Source organism: Coturnix japonica, chromosome 2, assembly GCF_001577835.2.
Source record: "Coturnix japonica isolate 7356 chromosome 2, Coturnix japonica 2.1, whole genome shotgun sequence".
Taxonomy (NCBI): Eukaryota; Metazoa; Chordata; class Aves; order Galliformes; family Phasianidae; genus Coturnix; species Coturnix japonica.
This window is the reverse complement of record NC_029517.1, coordinates 76,353,885-76,372,912: the sequence shown is the minus strand read 5'-3', so window position 1 is coordinate 76,372,912 and position 19,028 is coordinate 76,353,885. Positions and strand designations below refer to the sequence as shown.

Sequence of the window (19,028 nt, the reverse complement as noted above, 5' to 3'; positions counted from 1 at the left end):
TGCATCCAGCTTTGGGGTCTCCCATTTGAGAACGGCTGCTGAGAAACTTGTGTGGATCCAGAGGAGAGCTTCCAGGATAGCAGCACTTGGGGAGAGGAAGGGAGCTGGGCTGGTTTAGTTGAGCAAAGGGGACACTTGGGGGAACTTTCATAGCATCCACAGCTGCTAATAGGAAGTTAATCAACAGAGATGCACAATAGTATAAATCGATATAGACCAAGGCAACAGCCTCATAAAAAAAAAAAAAAAAAAAAAAAAAAAAGATTTGGCTGCTTGAAACTGGATTTTAGGAAATGTGTTTTACTGGGAATATGGCACAGCGTGGGAGTCTGTTACATGGATATAGTGAAATCTCCATCCTTGCAGGATTTCATGACATGTTCAAGGAAAGCTGCTGCTGTCTGTATTGCTTGTTGGCAGTAGGCACATGTAAAGCAAGAGGCTGGAGTAGGTGTTGCCAGAGGTCCCTTCCAAATTATCTGCTGTCCTGTATCAGTCATTCATGTTTCTGATGAAATTCAAGGCTGAGAATTCCTCATCGCTACACACACGAAGCTTTGCAAAGCCAATAAAAAGCTTGTTTGAAGTGTTTAACTCATGAGTGTCCAACCTTCTGTCTTTCCTAGGCCACGCTGAGTAAAGAGAAACTGTCTTGGGCTGCATATAAATTACAAAGGTCCCTGCATAAGTATTGTCTGCTAGTTTTTCCATATAAACTACAATAGATACAAAGAGCACAATAACACTGTTTGATTAAGCAAATTCCCATCTACAAAACACTATTTTTCAACATTGTCACTACCATTAGCTGTGCATTTTTGCCAGTGATGAACAAGAGCTTGCATGCACACTCATAAATCTACACCACTGGAGATGACCCACTGTCACCACTGCCGAAATGTACCACCTACCACCTCACTGTGCTCACATCCACTGTTTGGTCTCCATAAAAGTTCAGCAATAGTAGATGGATGAGTTCCTATTTGTTCTTTTTCTTTTTTTTTTTTTTTTTTCTTTTTTCTTTTTCCCGCCATGGAGGAATTTGATGACACTACCACTTCATACACACTTCCATGTCAGACATGGTTTTGTCAAACTGCCCCACTGCTGCCATTTGTCACATGGCAACAGTACATAACAAAATATTGGCAGGAAAGTTTAACTTCCGGTATACCACCATCTGCCTCTGATATCTTGGGTCAACATAATAAAACAGGAATCACTATTTTCAAAGCAGCCCTTGTATGTAATACAGTTGATGTATACAAGCAACAAAACTTATTTTATTTTTAAAAATTATAAAACTAGTTGGCTAATGGGAGGGTTATCTCTACAGAACGCTAATATAAAAAATAAATACCAATTATGTGATTATGTTAACAGTGTTAGAAAGATGTTGGAGTAATAAGTGAGAAATAAAAAAAACAACAACAGACAACAAAAAACTGCTTATTGACTTCAGAGGTGGAATTCCATTAAATAGTAAAAATTCTATTACAAATTACTTTTACTCTGTTATTTGAGTATTTTTATGTACCTTTGTTTTCTGGTTGAGTTTAATAACATAGAATTGGAAATTGTGATAATCATCCCATGCAGATAGAAGGTTGTGTTATACCTACTAGACAGAACAGAAGTAACATCAGATTTATGATGCCTTTCCCTACTGGGGAAACTACTACTGGGAACTACTGGGACAGCACTGTGTAGTGTGATCTGTCATGAACTCAAAGTCAGCACAATAACAGCAAAAAAAACTAGAGAGCATCAGCTCTGCATAGGCTTGTAATGCCTATGGCAGAGCAAAAGTGAAAATGGCTGAAGGTTTCAATCTCTATGTTGCTACCAATTGTTTTTCTGTGGTGGAAAGCATGATGTGCTTTCAGCTCAATTGCTTGTGTTTTATGTTGGATACAGGAGCTTGAAGATATGTTAGACATGTCAAGTCCTACTGATGTATTTATTGACATGCATAAATAAAGAACAACGTCAAACATCAGGGCTTTCATTTTCTTAATCATGCAGATTGCATGCACTATATCTCCCTGGATTTTTTATGTTCTCTAAAATAACATGGAAATATATGTATGCTTTTTACTCTTGAGTTTAGGAACTAGTTTACTAGTTTAGGAACTAGTTGTTGTTGTGTGTTTGTTTTTTTGTTTGTTTGTTTGTTTTTATAACACACACGTATATATACATTTTATTTGTTTTTTAATAGGTGCTGCACAATGGACTTGTAATGGAAATGGATCACCCAATAGCTGGGAGGATAGCTGTTCCAGGTTAGATGTTTAATTCTTTTTTCTAAATGGAGCTTGAAATTAAATGTTACATGACATCCTGAATAGTTCTGGAACTCAGCTGAGGACATGACACATCTTCACATTTCACTCAAGTGAACAAAAGTTTAAACAGGAAGACATTTGTGCTCATATTCATTCCAGTAGCAGAAAAAATTGGTTAAAATGTGTGTCAGAATAGCTTCTGGTTTTCATCGGCCAGTTGTCATAAAATTTGAACATGGATTTGATAATATTTGCAAACTCCCACTGCTAGAAATATTACTGCTAAATCGTCTACATGAATATGTGTATCTGGTTTTGATTTAGGGCTATTTTGCAAGTTACACAGACGTTTTTTAGGGACATTTCTGTTGTTAAAAATGAAGAAGGAAGAAAAGGGAAGTTCATACCAAAGGTTTCATCACAGTGTTTTGTTTAATGAAGTTAGACATAAAGCTCTGCAATGATGAGGTCTTAAACAGCTATTTTGAATTTCCAAAGAATATAAAAGTAGAATATGAATATCTTTTTAAAGTGGATCAGGACTTGGAGCTAGCTTAGCTTTACTTCCATTGGAGTTAGTTGTGAAATGGGTTTAGGTTCATCAGTGGCTGTTATGAAAATCCTCATCCGGATCCTTGAGGTTGGCTCTGTTTTGATGACTGAGCTTTATCTGACAATCTACTAACTCTTTGGTCAACTTTTCCTAATTTTCTATGCTTCTCTACATCCCAAGCCACATTAAGAATTGTTTCCTTTCTCATTTAGAGTACCATGACATTTTTATTTTTTATAACATATTCTCCTTACATTGTGGCTTTCTGAGCCAAATTCCATCCTCTGACACAGCATCCAGTTGTCATCAATTTCAGTTGACTCGAGCACACATAATGATAAGAATAGTTTGACCCATATAATTTATCTTGATTTGCACAGGGATGCAGAAAGAATTATTTGAATGAAACCATTCCCACATAAGATCATTTTTTCTGCACGAATACAGGGGGTGTTTTGTGTGTATGTATGTGTGCACTTTGTATTTGTCCTTTATCACAGTTTGCATTCCACATTTGATCCCACTAGGTTTGGAAATGTGTTATACTGTATTCAGAAGTGCTTCTCTAATTTAGATGTGTGTATGTGGAATTAGTAATCCTTTTGTTTCAGTTTCTAACAGAAATGTAATCCTGGTTTATTTATCCAAAATGGAAAGAGTAACAAGAGTTTTGAGTTAATTCCTCTTAAGGAAGAGAGCAAAAAAGCCTCACAGATGGTAGAGAAAGTGTGTAAGGTTTTCATGTTGCATACAATGTATAATCTATCTTAGAGAAAGCAAATACTCCTTAAGGGGATAGGTTTAACTGCAAGAAGAGGGAGGAGATGAAAGGAATGTTCTAATGTCTGTCAGCAGCGATAGAGAATATTGGTGAGAGGGAATTTTTACATAGATAAGCCATAGTATTTCTCAAATCCTTAGTTATTTCTTATTTTATTAAAACTCAAACCAGTGACACTGCACTAAACTAAAATAAATCATCTTAATCTCCAATGATTTGCCATTTAGATGGGATTCTATGAAGAGTTTGTTGTATTGAAGCAGATGGCTGAAATAATGATTGCATATTTGAGCAGGAAAAGGAGAAATCTTTCCTTTTATGGCATGGAAGGATAGGGAGAGGAGAGACAAAAGAAGGAAAGATAAAGGACACTCATTCAGTATGAGCAGAGTGGGCCCATTGGTTTCACCAGAAAGACAGGGAGTTACTCCGTCTTAAAACTAGATTGCACAAGGAGTCTATTTGCTGTTGATGGTAGGTAATGGAATCAATGACATATCTGAAGATGATTACAAGAAAAAGTGTGTCATTAAGACCTCCATCAGTCAAACTGTTTCTTGATGACCATTTAAGTCAGAAACAACTTTTTCTTTGATGCAATTATATTTGAATATTGGGTAAAATGTGGCTGAACTAAGCTATTAGTTTCTGTTTCAGGATTGCTTAACAAAGATATTAATATGAACGTTGGAACTGAGTACAGTAAAAGTATCCCTCCTTAAAGAGACTTGAGAGACTCTGTCCCCAAAATGAAGTGGGTGACAGTTATTTCTTAACAATGTAAGCCAGATTTTAATATATATTAATTGTACTGGATATCACTCTTGAGGGTCTTGACAGAAGTCAGACTTGAGATGCCAAGGAAAGTTGCAAGTGCACTGACATACACTTAGTAAATGAGCACATGCTGGCACATTTCAGCTCTGAATGTTGTGACAGACCTCTGTCTCTAGCATACCGGTTTAGACTAGCTCTTTTTCAGGTACTTCCTGGCTTTGTGAATGGCTTCACATCTTTGAATCCTCACTTGTTGATGCTGCATTTGTTGAAATACTAAGGGGTTTTGCCATTAACTTTAATACAGGCTTTGTTTGTAACACTGGATTTCACTGATTCATAATGCCCTTTTTGCTTGAACATGTTTTGAATACTCATGTGGTTACAGAACTTAATTCTTTTCACACCTGTTCAATGATTTCCCTCTTTCTTTTCTTAGCATGATATGCTGCATGATGATTAGCACATTCTAAGGTAATGGCTAGCTGGTCGAACTGGAATGATAGAAGTTGCATTATAAAAAATATTTCTATTCATTCAGATGCAGGCCTAGTCATTCGATATGTCTTACTCCTAGTATTCATTGAAAAATGTCTTTAGGGTATTGATACTCATATTCCTTTGTCAGTTTATTGATGCAATATTGTTCAAGAACTAAGTTATTGAATACAGATGCATATTTTTGTCACACAGTGAATGTCATATACTACATATACAGTATATGCAATACTGTGAGAAATCCTTGCTTGAATCGCAGTGGCCTGGCACTGTACAGCACTCACTGTTCTTTGTAGAACTGATGCATCCAACTGTAGGATTATACTGATGAGACTCTTCTAGCACTCTGTGGTCATCTAAGCTCTGAAGGCAACCAAAGCTTCATCACCTTTAGTTCAAGGGATAGCCCCTAGGATGGTGAGTGGCTGGAGCACTCAAGCAGAGAAACCTTGAGAAACAGGCTCTTCTGACCTTGGTTGAAGTTTGAGCCTGCACAGCAGCTCACGGGGAGCTGATGGAAGAGAAATGCTAGGATCTTCACAACAGTGCATGCTGAGAGAATAAGGCAATGAATGCCCTGACTGTATGTCAGAAAACTGTTTTTCATCATGAAGACAGCCAGACAGTGGAGCAGGTTGACTAGAGAGGCTGCATAGGCTCTGTCCTTGGAGGTTTTCAAGGAAGAACTTTCTTTATCCCTAAGCAACCTGCTCTGACCTTACACCTGAGTTAGGTTTGTGCAGGAGCTTAAGCTGGAGATTTCTTGAGGTCCTTTCAAACTTGGATTATGCTCTTAATCTGTAACTACCCTCAGTATCTTCTCACCCAGTTCTGCTGGATGTAGCTGTTTCCATAGAGGCTTGGAGGAGAAACATATCTTTTAGAAAATCAGAGATGTAGAGTACATTAAGTACTTTGAGAGCAAAAGTAATGATATGGGGAAATGTTTCGTAGAGTACCACATTGCAGATGATTCTGGATGGCATGGTGACGGTACAGCTGAGAAATTTTAAGAAGCTTTAGCATCAGGATTAACCTTAAACTCCTTTGCCAAGGAGTAATGGACATTTCCAAAGCACAGTAGCAAGTGAGTTTCCAGGAGCCACTGAGTAATTTATTCTGAGTTGTTATGTGGAGTGTAATGGACACCAACCCAAACAGATTTTATAGAAAAACTAATGGACGCAATACAGTCTTGCCCAAACTTTCTTCATTATAATATATGGTATCTGGTTTAGGAAACTTAAATAATAATATTATCATCTCTTGTGTCTAACTATGCCTTTTAAAAGTTGATGGTTGTTTTTTATTGTCAAAAGCTGGTTTTTTATTTGTGGTTTTTGTTTGTTTGTTTGTTTTAATAATATAACTTTAAAAAACAAAACAAAAAACAAAAAAAAAAAAAAAAACACATTCAGGTGTACAAAAAAAAAAAAAAAGGAAGAAAAAGGAAAAAACAAACTTCATAGAATTTACTTTATTAACTACTATTAGGAAAGTTTGTGAAAGGAACTTTACTTCTGATCCCTTCTAGGCCTTAGTGAACTGGAGATTTGGATATAAGCCCACACTTTGGAATCATCTCTCATCAAACAGGAAATAACATAACTGTAGAAATCGTGTAAAACACCAATTCCAGACAAAACAGCTATTCTTAGTTTTGATAGTGTTCATATTCTGTGTTCTCCTTATCCCGATTTACTGAGTTCCTGTTCTTTGGCCCATAATCTGCATCAAGGATTTCTTCATTGTTCTGAAAGGGCAGTCTTATACCCGGCTTTGTGATTTCCTTCTTTATTCTTGAGATAATGTTTCTGAACCAGCCTCAGTTAGGAAAAACATCACAGGATTCCTCCTTGGCATAGTTTTTTTGGACTTAATTCAGGTAATCCATGTTAATTAATCAACCAGCTCAGGAGAACTATCCCTTTTTCCGTTCTTCTCCTGTCACTGTACATTACAAATATACTATTGAAACAGGAAAGACATTTTTTTTCAGAGAAAGGCTTTTCCTGTTGTATGATTCATTAAATTGTGTCATGGTTCCATGGAGACTAATTGCCAGCAATCTCTTAGAAGAAATTTTTTAAGGAATAAGACTAGGAAACAAGGAATCTTACAGGGTGTCCTTATATAATGCTACAGATTTTTTCCCTAAAATTATGGAAATATTTTATTACTTTTTGTATCTCACCTTATTAATCATTTGCAGTTTTTCAGATCATAATTAATAGCTTGAAATGCTTTGAGTTCTCAGGAAATGAAGTCTGTGTAAAAATGCAATCTATTTATGTGTATCTATTTATGCTTACTTTCTCAGAGTAGAAAATAACTAGCTAAAAAGTTATTAACAGTGGTATTTCTGTATGTTTGCTCAGCAGATATGCTTGTAAATATACATACTATCTTTTTATATAGATACAGAGGGAAGTCTCAGTAGGGCTTAGCTACATGACAGAGAAAAGTGACTTCTGTATGGGAGAAGTTTGCAGGAAATTAAGGAAGTCTGTACTACAATCCATCATTTCCTGCCTCTAGGAGATCCCACCGTATAGCAACAGCAACCATGACATAAAAAGAAGCCAAACAATGTATGCTTTTTTTTTTTTAAGAACCTCTGCTTGAACTTCTGATCCTGTCTGCTTCTCATCAGGCTGCTTTTTCATATGCATCTGTGCGCACGCGTGTTTGTGCACGCATGTGCATAACTGATGTTGATTGAAAAATTTTAATTTCACTTCACTATTTATGGTACATTGGAGACCAACAGCTTCACCGGCGTTACTGTTACCTCATTCACCTTTTTTAGTCATCAGTGCTGACTGTTTATGTCTTTTACATTCACAGAACTGATTTCAATTTTGAGGAATTCAGGACCATTACAGAAACTCAGCAGAAATGATGTACGACAGCTCACTTAGCTATCCTCAAATACTTCAAAAAATCTTAATATGTATATAAACAATATATTCATACTGATTGCAAAAGCAGAAAAGAGGTGGTGGAAATAGTGAGGAGAATGCTATAGTTTTAGGATTATGATTTAGGTTTAGGATTATGAGAAAATGTTAGTGGATGTTTTTAATGTATGGTACTGCTATGTGGAGTCTAAGATTTCTTTTAAGGTATAACAGAATTAATAAGCCTCTTCATAGTTTTGTTCCTCTGCCACATGTATCGAGAGCATTCTTCTACTGTATGTTTTAAAATCCTGTAGTGATCTTTGTGCCACAGCTAATAATTCTAAAGTTAATTTTTCAAGGAATAAAAGACACCTCTCACTTACCTTCATATGGGGCTGCAGTTATTGGAGGAAATAAAGCAATAGTGGACATCTTTCCCACTAGGCTCAGAGTAAGCACCAACGTACCCTGCACTCAGGTCAGGCAGCGCTTTTGTGCTTCTCAGGCATAGGTTGTCAAAGGTGGACTCTCCTCTCAGCAGATCAGAGGTATTTGAAGCCCCTTGTTAAGTTTTGCACATATGTGGCAATCAAAGTTGTTTTTTTCTTGCTTCACATGTTCCTTTCTGGGACTTGATGCTGTGGTACTAGGGGATGAAATAAAAATACTTCTCTAGGAGGTGAGAGCATTTTTCCACTTGTACCTAATGTAACAAAGTCAAGTGCAATTGTGGTTGAGGTTTGGCTCGGTGTAAATCAGCAATCATACTTCTACCAGAGAGTATTTTCTTTGTATGTCCTTTGTATTTCCTTTAAATTGAACACAGCAGTTTCCTATGGCGAGTAATCTATCACCTTGCTGCTACATAGGGAAAAGAAAGGTCAAAACATTATCTGAATATCCAGAAGGAAACTCATTAATTTCACTTTGATGGTCACAGTCCTAGAATTCAGCTTTATTTAAAACTAAAAATGATTTTTCTTGTCTGTTTAAACTCATTTCCCACTTCTTTCTATATGAGTAACAGTAATAGGCCCTCTGTAACAAGCACAACCAGGTGCTCACAGAGTTCAAGGTGTGTGATTGTAAAGATATATCTGCATGCCTCACGTGCATTGTAAAACAGCCAAATTACTTCAATACCCATAAATTTAAGTATATCTTTATGATCTTTAATAATTATTGGATATGAAAAGGAATCCACCATCAGCTAAAGAGTTTGGTTTTATTAAATGTAAAAATGTTTTAAACATTTAGACAATTTTACTTAGTCCTTGGGATGCAGAGTGTACTAATTCTCATTTGTGTTTCCTCCATGTCGCACTGACCCGGGCACTGTGTCCCGTGAGTGGGAAGCACGATTTGACTTAAGCTGTTTTATGTGAACCTAAACTGAAAAACGTTATAGCCAGCAGTGGCCATTAGATCACATAGTTTGTGTTCTTGCAGAATTGGCCATAGAATTCCATGAATTCACTTTTTTTTGAGTTTGGCTGCAGCAGGTCTTATCCAAAAGTCCTCAAGACATGAAGAATTCATTAAATATCTGTTGTTTTCTTTAAATATCTGGTCAGATTCATTGTTCAAAATAAACAACAAACTTGCCTTTCTTTTCCCTCTTCCCTCCCCAGTCCAAAGTTAGCTAGTTTTTTAGTGCAGCAATTAGGCTTATTTGTGTCTTTCTCACATATGTGAGAGATTTAACTACTTGTGTTTCCCCTGTGAAAGTACTTACATAACAGAAGTCACATCTGGATGACTTTTTGGCAAACAATGTTGAGAAATCTGCCCAGGTCTTTTAAGGTATGTTGTGTAAATCAAAGCGCAACAGCTTTGCAACTTTGTCTTCTATATGTCAGTTTGTGTTCTGCATATTTACATTTAAAAAAATTGCAGGTATACAGGTGTGTGGAGTAATATTTTTGACTACCAAAAAAAAAAAAAAAAAAAAGAAAAAAGGTGCCTTTGGGAAGATACTATAGAAAGACAAAGGAATAGAAAATGTCAGGGATAGACAGCAGAGTAACTGTATTTTCCCTGCATTTTGTACATCTGATTGAAAGTAATTACATTTTTTTTTTTCTGATTTAAAAGAAAAATCTTTTAGTTTATGTTTGTGAATTTGTAAGATGGGCTGCATTTGTTAAATTTCAACTCTAGTTGAAATATTTTCTATCAGTTAGCTTCCGTGAGTGTGTATCTTTGTGATTATCGTTCTCTGTAATTGATAGGTTCTTCATCTGCTCTCAGTTACTGAAAACAGCATGTTCAGCAACACCATCAGCATGCATGGTGTATTCAGCCTGCTGTGAGCTTACCATAGAGTATGAAGAACAGATCTGGTCCAGACTCCATTCCAGTTTCTTCTCACTTTCTTTGATATGAGTTTGCATTTCAGCAGTGATGACAGTGACAGTGGGTCACCTCTGCTGGTGCAGCTTTTAATGAATTCAGCACATAAGCTGCTCTATCAATAATTTTATTGTGCTTTTTGTAGTGGCTGTGTTTTCCATGGAAATAAATAGAAACAATTACTTTTAGAGCAACCTACATATATGTACTTATTTTTTTTTATTATTATTTATTTTTAATCTATAACACACAAAGGAAGACAAATTTTACGGTTCTTTTAGTCAATATGAACTTGCAATTGTTTTGTTCCTCTCCATCATACTTCCTACAGGTCTTCCTTGTGGTATTCTGTGCAAAAATTAATCCCATGTTGGATCAAAATGTCTTTTAAAGGGATCAGTACTGCCTAAATTAGAGATATAAAGTGTGTATAAGCAGTGAAAATTACCGTGATCTTTTTGATTGTCATGCTGCATTTCAAGCTCTTCTGTAATTTGTTTTCCAATTTAATTTGAAAGGACTGATAATACCAGGACAAGGGGAAATGGATTTAAGTTGAAAGAGGGTAAATTTAGGTTGGACTTTAGGGGGAAGTTCTTTATTAGGAGAGCAGTGAGGTCCTGGAACAGGCTGCCCAGGGAGGTTGTGGATGCCCCGTCCTTGGAGGTGTTCAAGGCCAGGTTGATGGAGCCCTGGGCAACCTGATCTAGTAATTGTGGAAGTTAGGTGGCCCTGCCAGGCAGGGTGGTTGGAACTTCATGATCCTTTAGGTCCCTTCCAACCCAGGTCATTCTGTGATTCTGTGATTAATCTTGAAAGCTGAGGTAGTATGACTGTTTCCTACTCTCAACTACCATTTAAATGCTTGTCATTCAGATACCTCTTTATCTTAATATAAATAGAGAAGGAAACAATGGGTTTTTGTAATTTTGAGGCTTCTCATCTCTCTTGGTACTCTAATGTAGTTATTGAGGACACAGTGTATGTCAATTTGAATCCAACAACCTCTTCCAACTACTCTAAGGCTAGTTTTGATCAGTTGATCAAGTTCATGTTGATCAGTTCACCAGAACTTTGAATCATAAAATCACCAAGGTTAGATCATTCAAGATCATCCAGTCCAACCATCCACCTACCAGCAGTATTTCCCCACTAAACCAAGTCCCTTAGTACAACATCTAAACGTTTCTTGAACACCTCCATGGATGATGACTCAACCACTTCGCTCAGCAGCCCATTCCAGAACCTGACCACTCTTTCAGAGAAGGAACTTTTTCTAATACACAGCCTAAACATCCCCTGGTGCAACTTAAGGCCATTCCATCTAGTCCTATCACTAGTTACTTGGGAGAAGAGGGCAACCCACCATGTCACAACCTCCTTTTAGGTTGAAGGAGTAGAAGGTTGCTCCAGAGTTTCCTCTTCTCCATGCTGGAACTTTTCTGGATTTCTTGAACTGTGATAAACTCCCAAGAGTTCCTGCAAAAAAGCCTGAAGGCTTGGTTTTCCTTCCTGATATTTATTTAAATGAAATTATTGACTAAAGTTGATCTAGATTTGCAAATGCTGGTTTTTTAAATTTTGGCAAATAAAACTAGCTTCTCCATTCTATGACTGTGTGTGAAAGATTTAAACCAAGACAGAACAAGTGTGAAATATTTATTCCAAGGTCTACTGAAAATATAAGGCAGTGGATTAAGGTTTTTTTAGAAAAATGTTTCTGACACAGGGTCTGTTGAGGTATGGAACAGTGTCCCTAGAGAAGGCAGAGAATCCCTGTTTCTTTGGCTGCCTGAAACTAGGCTGAACACAGCCTAGTGTTAAAAAAGGGCATTTTACCTTTATGAAAAGCAGATAGTATTTCTATTAAAAGAGATTGATGTCTAAATGAGTTTTAAAATTTGGTGACGCTTCATTGTTTTAAATTAAGATTGTCTCAAGACTGTGCATGACAGGCCAGTAAAAGTTTTAAATTGACTTTTGTATAAGTTCTTCATGGGCTTTGATCTGGATGCAGAGATGAAATGAGACTAAGGCTCTCAAATTAGAATGAGAATATTTAAATATTCTTTGGAAGCTGTTTTCAGAAACAACAGGACATAAAATCAGATGCAGTTTTGAAGAGAGACAGTACAGTTTACAAAAAAAATGTCAAACAAAACAATTTACAAACAAAACTTCAAAGCTGAGCATGCAGAAGTACCTTGTACCAGTTGCACAGTTCTAACCTGTATGCACTGAAAACATAACTGCATGTACACATTTACTATTCCCAGCCCGGGAATACAGACATAATTATCCAAGCTTGTATTAGTTCACGGCAACTTGATGTTAAGAAATTACAAGATTAACAGTAAAAAAAAAAATAAGGTGCAGTGAGGTGATTTGTGTTGCATTGACTATGAAAGTAATATTTCTCTACAAGTAAATCTGTGTTGAAAACTATTGGAGTACCCTAAATTCCCAAGTTATATCTGGCAGTTTTCCCTTTCTCAGTGAACAAGGTGAACAGTGAATATTTTTAGTTGAGCTAGAGATTTTCCTTTTGAGCCATGTCAAGATCTGGTAACATCATGCTGCCATTTCTTCTTTGCTTTTCTGTCCATATAGTCTGTTTTTCAGTATGATTTCGTGTGTGCTTTGCCTCTTGGGACATAAGTCTTTGTGGAAGTGCTTAGAATGTGTCATAAAAAAATCTCTTTGCAAAGCTGATTGCTTTCTACAGACTTATATTAGTAGTATATATATTTGATCATGTGAATGTGCTCCTTACTATTTTGAATGTTCAAGCCAGGTGTTTATGTGATTAAATGAAGAGTGTGCTGTTCCTTATTTCCTTTACATGGGATCTTGTTTTAAAATTCAGCCTTCACCACCTAACAAATAACATATTATTGAGCAGTCAGTTTGTCAAAGGAGGCTTTTTCAGCAAGCAGTCCAGTTCTCATGGTTTTACTTTTATTCATAGTTGGAGAAATGAAGAAGATAAAGTGGAGCATAGATTTTCATATTGGTGGCATACTTACATTTTGCTACCTTTCTAGTTAGCTAGATAACGTTTAGAGTTGCAATTCCTGATTTGTACTTACAAATTTTGATTATACTAATAAATTAATATCCCCTGTAAATCTACTGTATGATTTCATAGTTTTTTTTATTTTATGAATGAATGTGTATCATAATAGCTTATATTTCTGTTCCTCATTTTTGCTTGGATTTCAAGAGAGAAAAGATCAAAAAATGTTGAAATATCCTTTTGTCATTACAGGTTCAGGTATCATGCTGTAGCTCTCACCAGCTCTTGAAGGGTTTTTTAAGAACTTGTGGATGAAGTGCAATTTCACTATAGTTGTATAGCAGTGTTAGATAAGAAGATAACATTATAACCCATCTATCATACTTCTCTACACCACAGAGAATGCTACTTGGTAAAGGGAAAAACAAAAGATGAAAATGAAGGAACAGTTCAGAGTCATCAGTCCATGAGAATTTGGTAGAAAACCCTTTGTGTCTTGAAATGAAGTGACCACCTTTTAAGAATCATTATTCTGACCTCTTATAAAATGTTGGCTAGTGTGGAAATACCATGGAAGCTTCCTTTCAGTCAATCTTAAGAAAGCAAGTAATACCACGTTTACTACATCAAAATGACTTTCAGATTCAAATTGTTAGTCCACTGTTAAAAAGTGTATGCAGCCAACACAATGCCTGCAGGCCATACAGCCACAGACAGCTAGTAATGTAGTCCCATCTGACTCATGGAAACTAATATCATACTGGTGTACAGTTGACAGGTATAGAGATGTTAAACCAGATGTTTCATATAAAAGATCATTGTGATAGAAAGATAAAGAGAAAATACTCACTGATGTTGAAGGTTTGCAGTAAACTCCACAAAGGAACAATTTCCAGAGAAAGAGAACCTACCTTACTGGTAGTAATCCCTTAAATGAGATCTGGGAGAGGTGGAGTCAAGCTCCACCCCTTCTGATAGCACAGCTGAATTACCTTCACCTGTGCTCCCACAGCTGACTCATTGCTTGCTTCAGGTGGCCAATCAGGCTGTAATGAACAGTTTCCCATACATACTGGACACATCCATTAATGAAATATATATTTCACTGGTATAATATTACATATCATTACAGAACATAACATTTTTGAAACCTATAGAAGTCATTTTGCTGTGTGCCTAAATAATTAGGCAATCTAATTGTATAGGATTTAACAAGGAGGATTTTAACAGTTTCACCTATTGAAAAATATATTATATAATAGTACTGTCTATATGTGAAAAGAATGCTAAGCCCAGGTTGTCTCATACTATTCTTTTTTAAAAATCTGTTTATCTTTGAGTAGTATTTATATTTAATTATAATCAGCTGTGATATCAAAGAAAGGAAAAATAAACATTGTTTAGGCATTCATAAACAAGATTTCAAATAATGGAGACCATTGGGGAATTTTTGTGCTCTGATGACTTGTGGAAATAATCTTGTTGAAGAATATTGTGGATAATTTTCAAATTAAAAATGAATTAAACACATACTGTCTTATTTTCAGCAAAGCATGAAATCCTCTGCAAAAGTTCTGTATTCCTTTAGAAGACTTAGATCCTATTTTCAGTAGTTTTGTTCTAAATTTAATTTGTTAGAAGAGATAATTGGAAATCAATTAAAGTGTATCATCCATTATGGAACCTAATACACGCAAGACAATGTAAGCATACCAATTCATGATATATTTTACAGTACATTTTCTGCTATCTGTAAAGAGGTACTAAAGGGATCCAGTTTTGGATGTTCTTTAAGGAGAAATAAGATCAAAAACTCTACCATAATTTAATAAATTCCCCTTTCTTCTACTACTTCATGTCTCTACCTGAAGAGTCCTCAGTAGTTCAAATTCTACTCTGTATCTGAGTAGAGTAATTATTACCACCCTTTATGCCACATAAAGAAATAAATCCTACTGCTGTTGATGAGTGCATCTGAACTGCCACTCTGGGGAGGAAGAACTGTATACTGTTTTAATAGTCATACTAGAATAATAGTTAATTTCCACTTCACTGCTGCTTTTAGCTACTGAACTAGTAATACGTTCAGTATTGACAATGACACCAATCTAGGCAGTATTGACAATGACACCAATCTAGGCAGGAATGCAAACATACTTATTTCAGAAGTTATTTCTGGGAACAGATGTAATTGGTGTGCAACTCACACAACCTTTGAAAGACAATTTTAGATTCTATTCTGTCTCCTTCCACAGGTCTTGTATTTCCAGTCTTTCCCAAAAGCTGCAACAATGAAATGTAATGACTGAGGCATGCTGACTGAGAAAACTATGTTGTCCTGAACTCTGAGACGTAATGGATATACAGTTCATTTACCGCTGGTGTTCTCCCACTGGTAACATTCAGCCTGTAGTAAAATACAGGATGACTGAATAGATTCACCTCTATGTAGATGTAAGAGAGCTATGTAATAGGAAAAAACGCAAATTATTAAGACAATGTACATTTGCCAAAGCACATTATTGACCACTTACCATACAGGAAATGGCATGAAATTTTATTTTCCAATGCTATTGCATCTGTTTGGGAAAAAAAAAGAAAAAAAAAAGAAAAAAAAAAGAAAGATAAAGTATGTTCAACTAAATCTTCTCTATACTTCTAATTTATAGGTTCAAAGGATAGTTATAAGGCATATGTTGTGTACCATAGTTATGTTATACTCATGTTGCTGAGGTTTCTTTTCTGTGTGTGTTTGCATGTGTGCATGTGTAAAGAACCAAGTTTAAATGACAACTTTTTTGTTTCATATTTTGTTTCATAGTATTCGTGTATTACAGCTTGTTCCTGCCCCTACCCAGGTTTCTCTGGCACACACTTTTTCAGTTTGTCCCTATCATTAGTAGTGAGGGCACATGCCTTCCACATATAATTTACTAAAGATGATCCTTGGCATAGGAAGTGCTCAGAGTGCCATATACATTTTGGATTAGGTGAAATTAATTTATTTAACATGAAGGGATATAATCCATACATCTCACTAATGAGAATTGCTTCTTTTATTATTCACTGTAATTCTAAAATATCTTCATTTATGTCATTCTTATGTCTTTTGTCCACCTGTCTGTCCACCTAGCTCTTCCCAGAATGATTTCCTAGCAAGGGAGATTTTCTTACTGGCTTTGATGCTGTATATTCCTTTTGGCATTAGTGTTCTGGACATATACCACAGCCCACATCAGATGGGTACCTGATAATAGTAAAGGTTTTTTGAAACCTCTGTCATATGCTGGTTCTCTGACACACTGGAAATGGCACCCTGAACTACAAAAACATCTAGTCTGGGCTGGTTCATAGAAACAAAAACCATTATTCTTTCCCCTACTGTCATAATGTGTCCAAGACCAGCAGAGGTTAAGAAACTGGGTTTGTTTGGCAGATGGTTCTTGTTATTCTGCCAATTAAGTCAACAATAGGTATTCATAATCCTAGGGAAGCTTGGAGGTCATAGAAATTACAGAGTGTACAGAATAGCTCATGTACAAATAGCTGAAAAAGAAAGCAATCTTTCGTGGATTTTTTCCTGTCCTTTTATTCTGCTTGTCCTAGAGGCTGTCACCAGTCAGTAACATTGTTCATTGAGTTTTCCCGTCATTCTGGCTGCAGTGCTTAAGGTCCTGAATAGCGCAGACTGTGTCTCATTGTTGCAGAGATGTTCTTCTGCAGTTTGTTTTATGCTCTGTTTTCAGTGCTTTGTATAAGTATGAAAATATTTTTTCTTGGAAACTAGTTTGAAATAGTGGTTGGAGTGCTTGTGATATTCAGAGAGAATGGGCAGCCTCTGTGGAATAGAGAGTAACTGCTGTGGAGAGGCGCATAGCGTAATACAGGCTTTTGTTGCCTTGCCAGTATTGCATGTATGAGCTAGCGCAATTCATTAGATGCTGACTTTCTGGCCTTCTTGAGTATATCCTTGCTGAGCAAGGCATGAAGCTGGTCAAGGGAAACAATGATCTCAGGAGGAAAAAGAGATTTGGAGAAATTGTCAGAGACTATGTACTTCTGGCTGGGATATTAATTGCAGTTAAAGGATATCTGCTTGTAATTCTCTCAGTACAGTGCATTGGATTTTACAAATAGGAGGTACTCTCACTTATTATCCCTTTTACTATAAAGAACAGTGGTACAACAGTCATTTGGGTGAAACCAGCATCAAGAGTAAAGCATAACTACAAGAGAGCTAAGGAGAGAAAACAAGTGCACATGGGGCAATAAGAAGCCATACACAGTTGTGTCATTTGCTTAGAAAACTGAATTTCCATACAAAAAGAGAAAAATTCTTACTCAAGAAAAATAGCACTAAAATAAACTGAATAAAACATTGATTGGGAAGAGTGAAAATTAGAAATCTGTGATAAAACTTTGTCTCTTCTGGTGAAAAGCAAGAGTAAATGAGATATTCTTTGTTCCACCTCATATCCTGAACATGAGATAGGAGAGACAGTTGTCACTGTGGTCATTCTTAAGTATTTTCAGAAAATCTAAGGTCATAATTTAAGGAACCAGCTGCACTAGCATGAAGTCAGAAGTAAGCCCCAATTTGCATTCAGTGAGAGGAGTGAAATTCAGGGGTTTGTTATAGTGGAGCCATGACATAAAGCTTACAAACCTATTAAGAAAAGACACATCTATTAAAACTTCAGAGAATTACTCATCTACCTAAGTAATGCTGAGAAAAAATTAGAGTAAATGGAGGATCTTCATTTAGCCAAACCACTAAATGTATAATTGTAAAGAAGCTGCTGCTTATCAGCATCAGTGTAGATTGTACTGTCTAATCTATCATCTGTTTAAGATCACAGTTTCTGATTCTGAGTTTTACCATGAGTAAATGAGTCCTTGAGCAGTATGACAACACTGACCACACTTTTTGTAAGATATTTACTTGGTGTGCGTGTTTTTAACTGAACCTGGGAGGAATACTTGGACAGGCATCTGATGATAGAGTTATTAAAAATGAAATATCTGACAAAAGAGTCAGTGTCACCATGCTAAGAGGAGAATATGATATTGAAAGTAGACACACAGAACTAAAAAACACAAAACTGTGTTCTTCTCTGTTACCTGATAACTTCAGAGTGGCAGCAAGACGCTGGAAAACACTCAAAATGAGAGGAGTCCAATCATTTTTAGGTAGCAGATTTCTGGAATAATCAGAGACCTTTAAAGCAGTTGGGAAAACCAAGAAGCAGAGGCAGTTCCTGACTCTGCAGGGCAGCTAAAACAACACTGTTTTGTTCTGAAGGAGATTAAGAACTGTAGTAATGCAGATCGAGCAGCATGGAATATTTGTTTAAAGACAAGAAATATAAAGGAAAAACAAAGCAGTTATTTTTGAAAGGCAGTTCCCTCAATTCACCTTTTGGCTCCTGATAGCAATGCTATCAACTATCTTGTTCTCTCAGACTCCACCTGAATGTGTTCCCAGGGAATTCACTAGTTATGACAAATACACAAAACAGGATATATCTTCCAGAATATGATAAACACGGCTTTATTGAAACAAAAACTGCATCTCCCATGGTAGGCTTCAAGCATTCCTCTAAGGAGGAGGCAGCAAATAAATAGTGGAATTCTATACCAACCATGACAGTCTGAAGGAGCAAATGCCACGGGAAGATATTCCATTTTACCCTCTCAGGGATGAGCTGTAAATGCAAGATAAGATTTTGAATTTTGTGTAAAGAGGACTAAACAGCAGCCCTATAAGTTTTAAATGGGGATAGAAATACTTATAAAAATGTGCATGAAATGAGACAGGTTAGAACAGATGTGAGCAGAAAGCAGTTTGAGGCATTCAGAT

The 19,028-nt window shown here is 36.3% G+C and overlaps 1 protein-coding gene across 3 annotated transcripts in view; it reads left to right on the top strand.

Annotated features, from left to right (window-relative positions):
• The window catches only part of SUGCT (succinyl-CoA:glutarate-CoA transferase), a 331,487-nt gene that overhangs the window by 272,684 nt on the left and 39,775 nt on the right, over nt 1-19,028 (top strand). For all 3 annotated transcript variants that reach the window (XM_032442546.1, XM_015854946.2, XM_032442545.1), the window contains one exon: nt 2,222-2,285. In XM_032442546.1, coding sequence (XP_032298437.1) covers nt 2,222-2,285 — 64 coding nt within the window. The remainder of the gene's footprint in view (nt 1-2,221; nt 2,286-19,028) is intronic.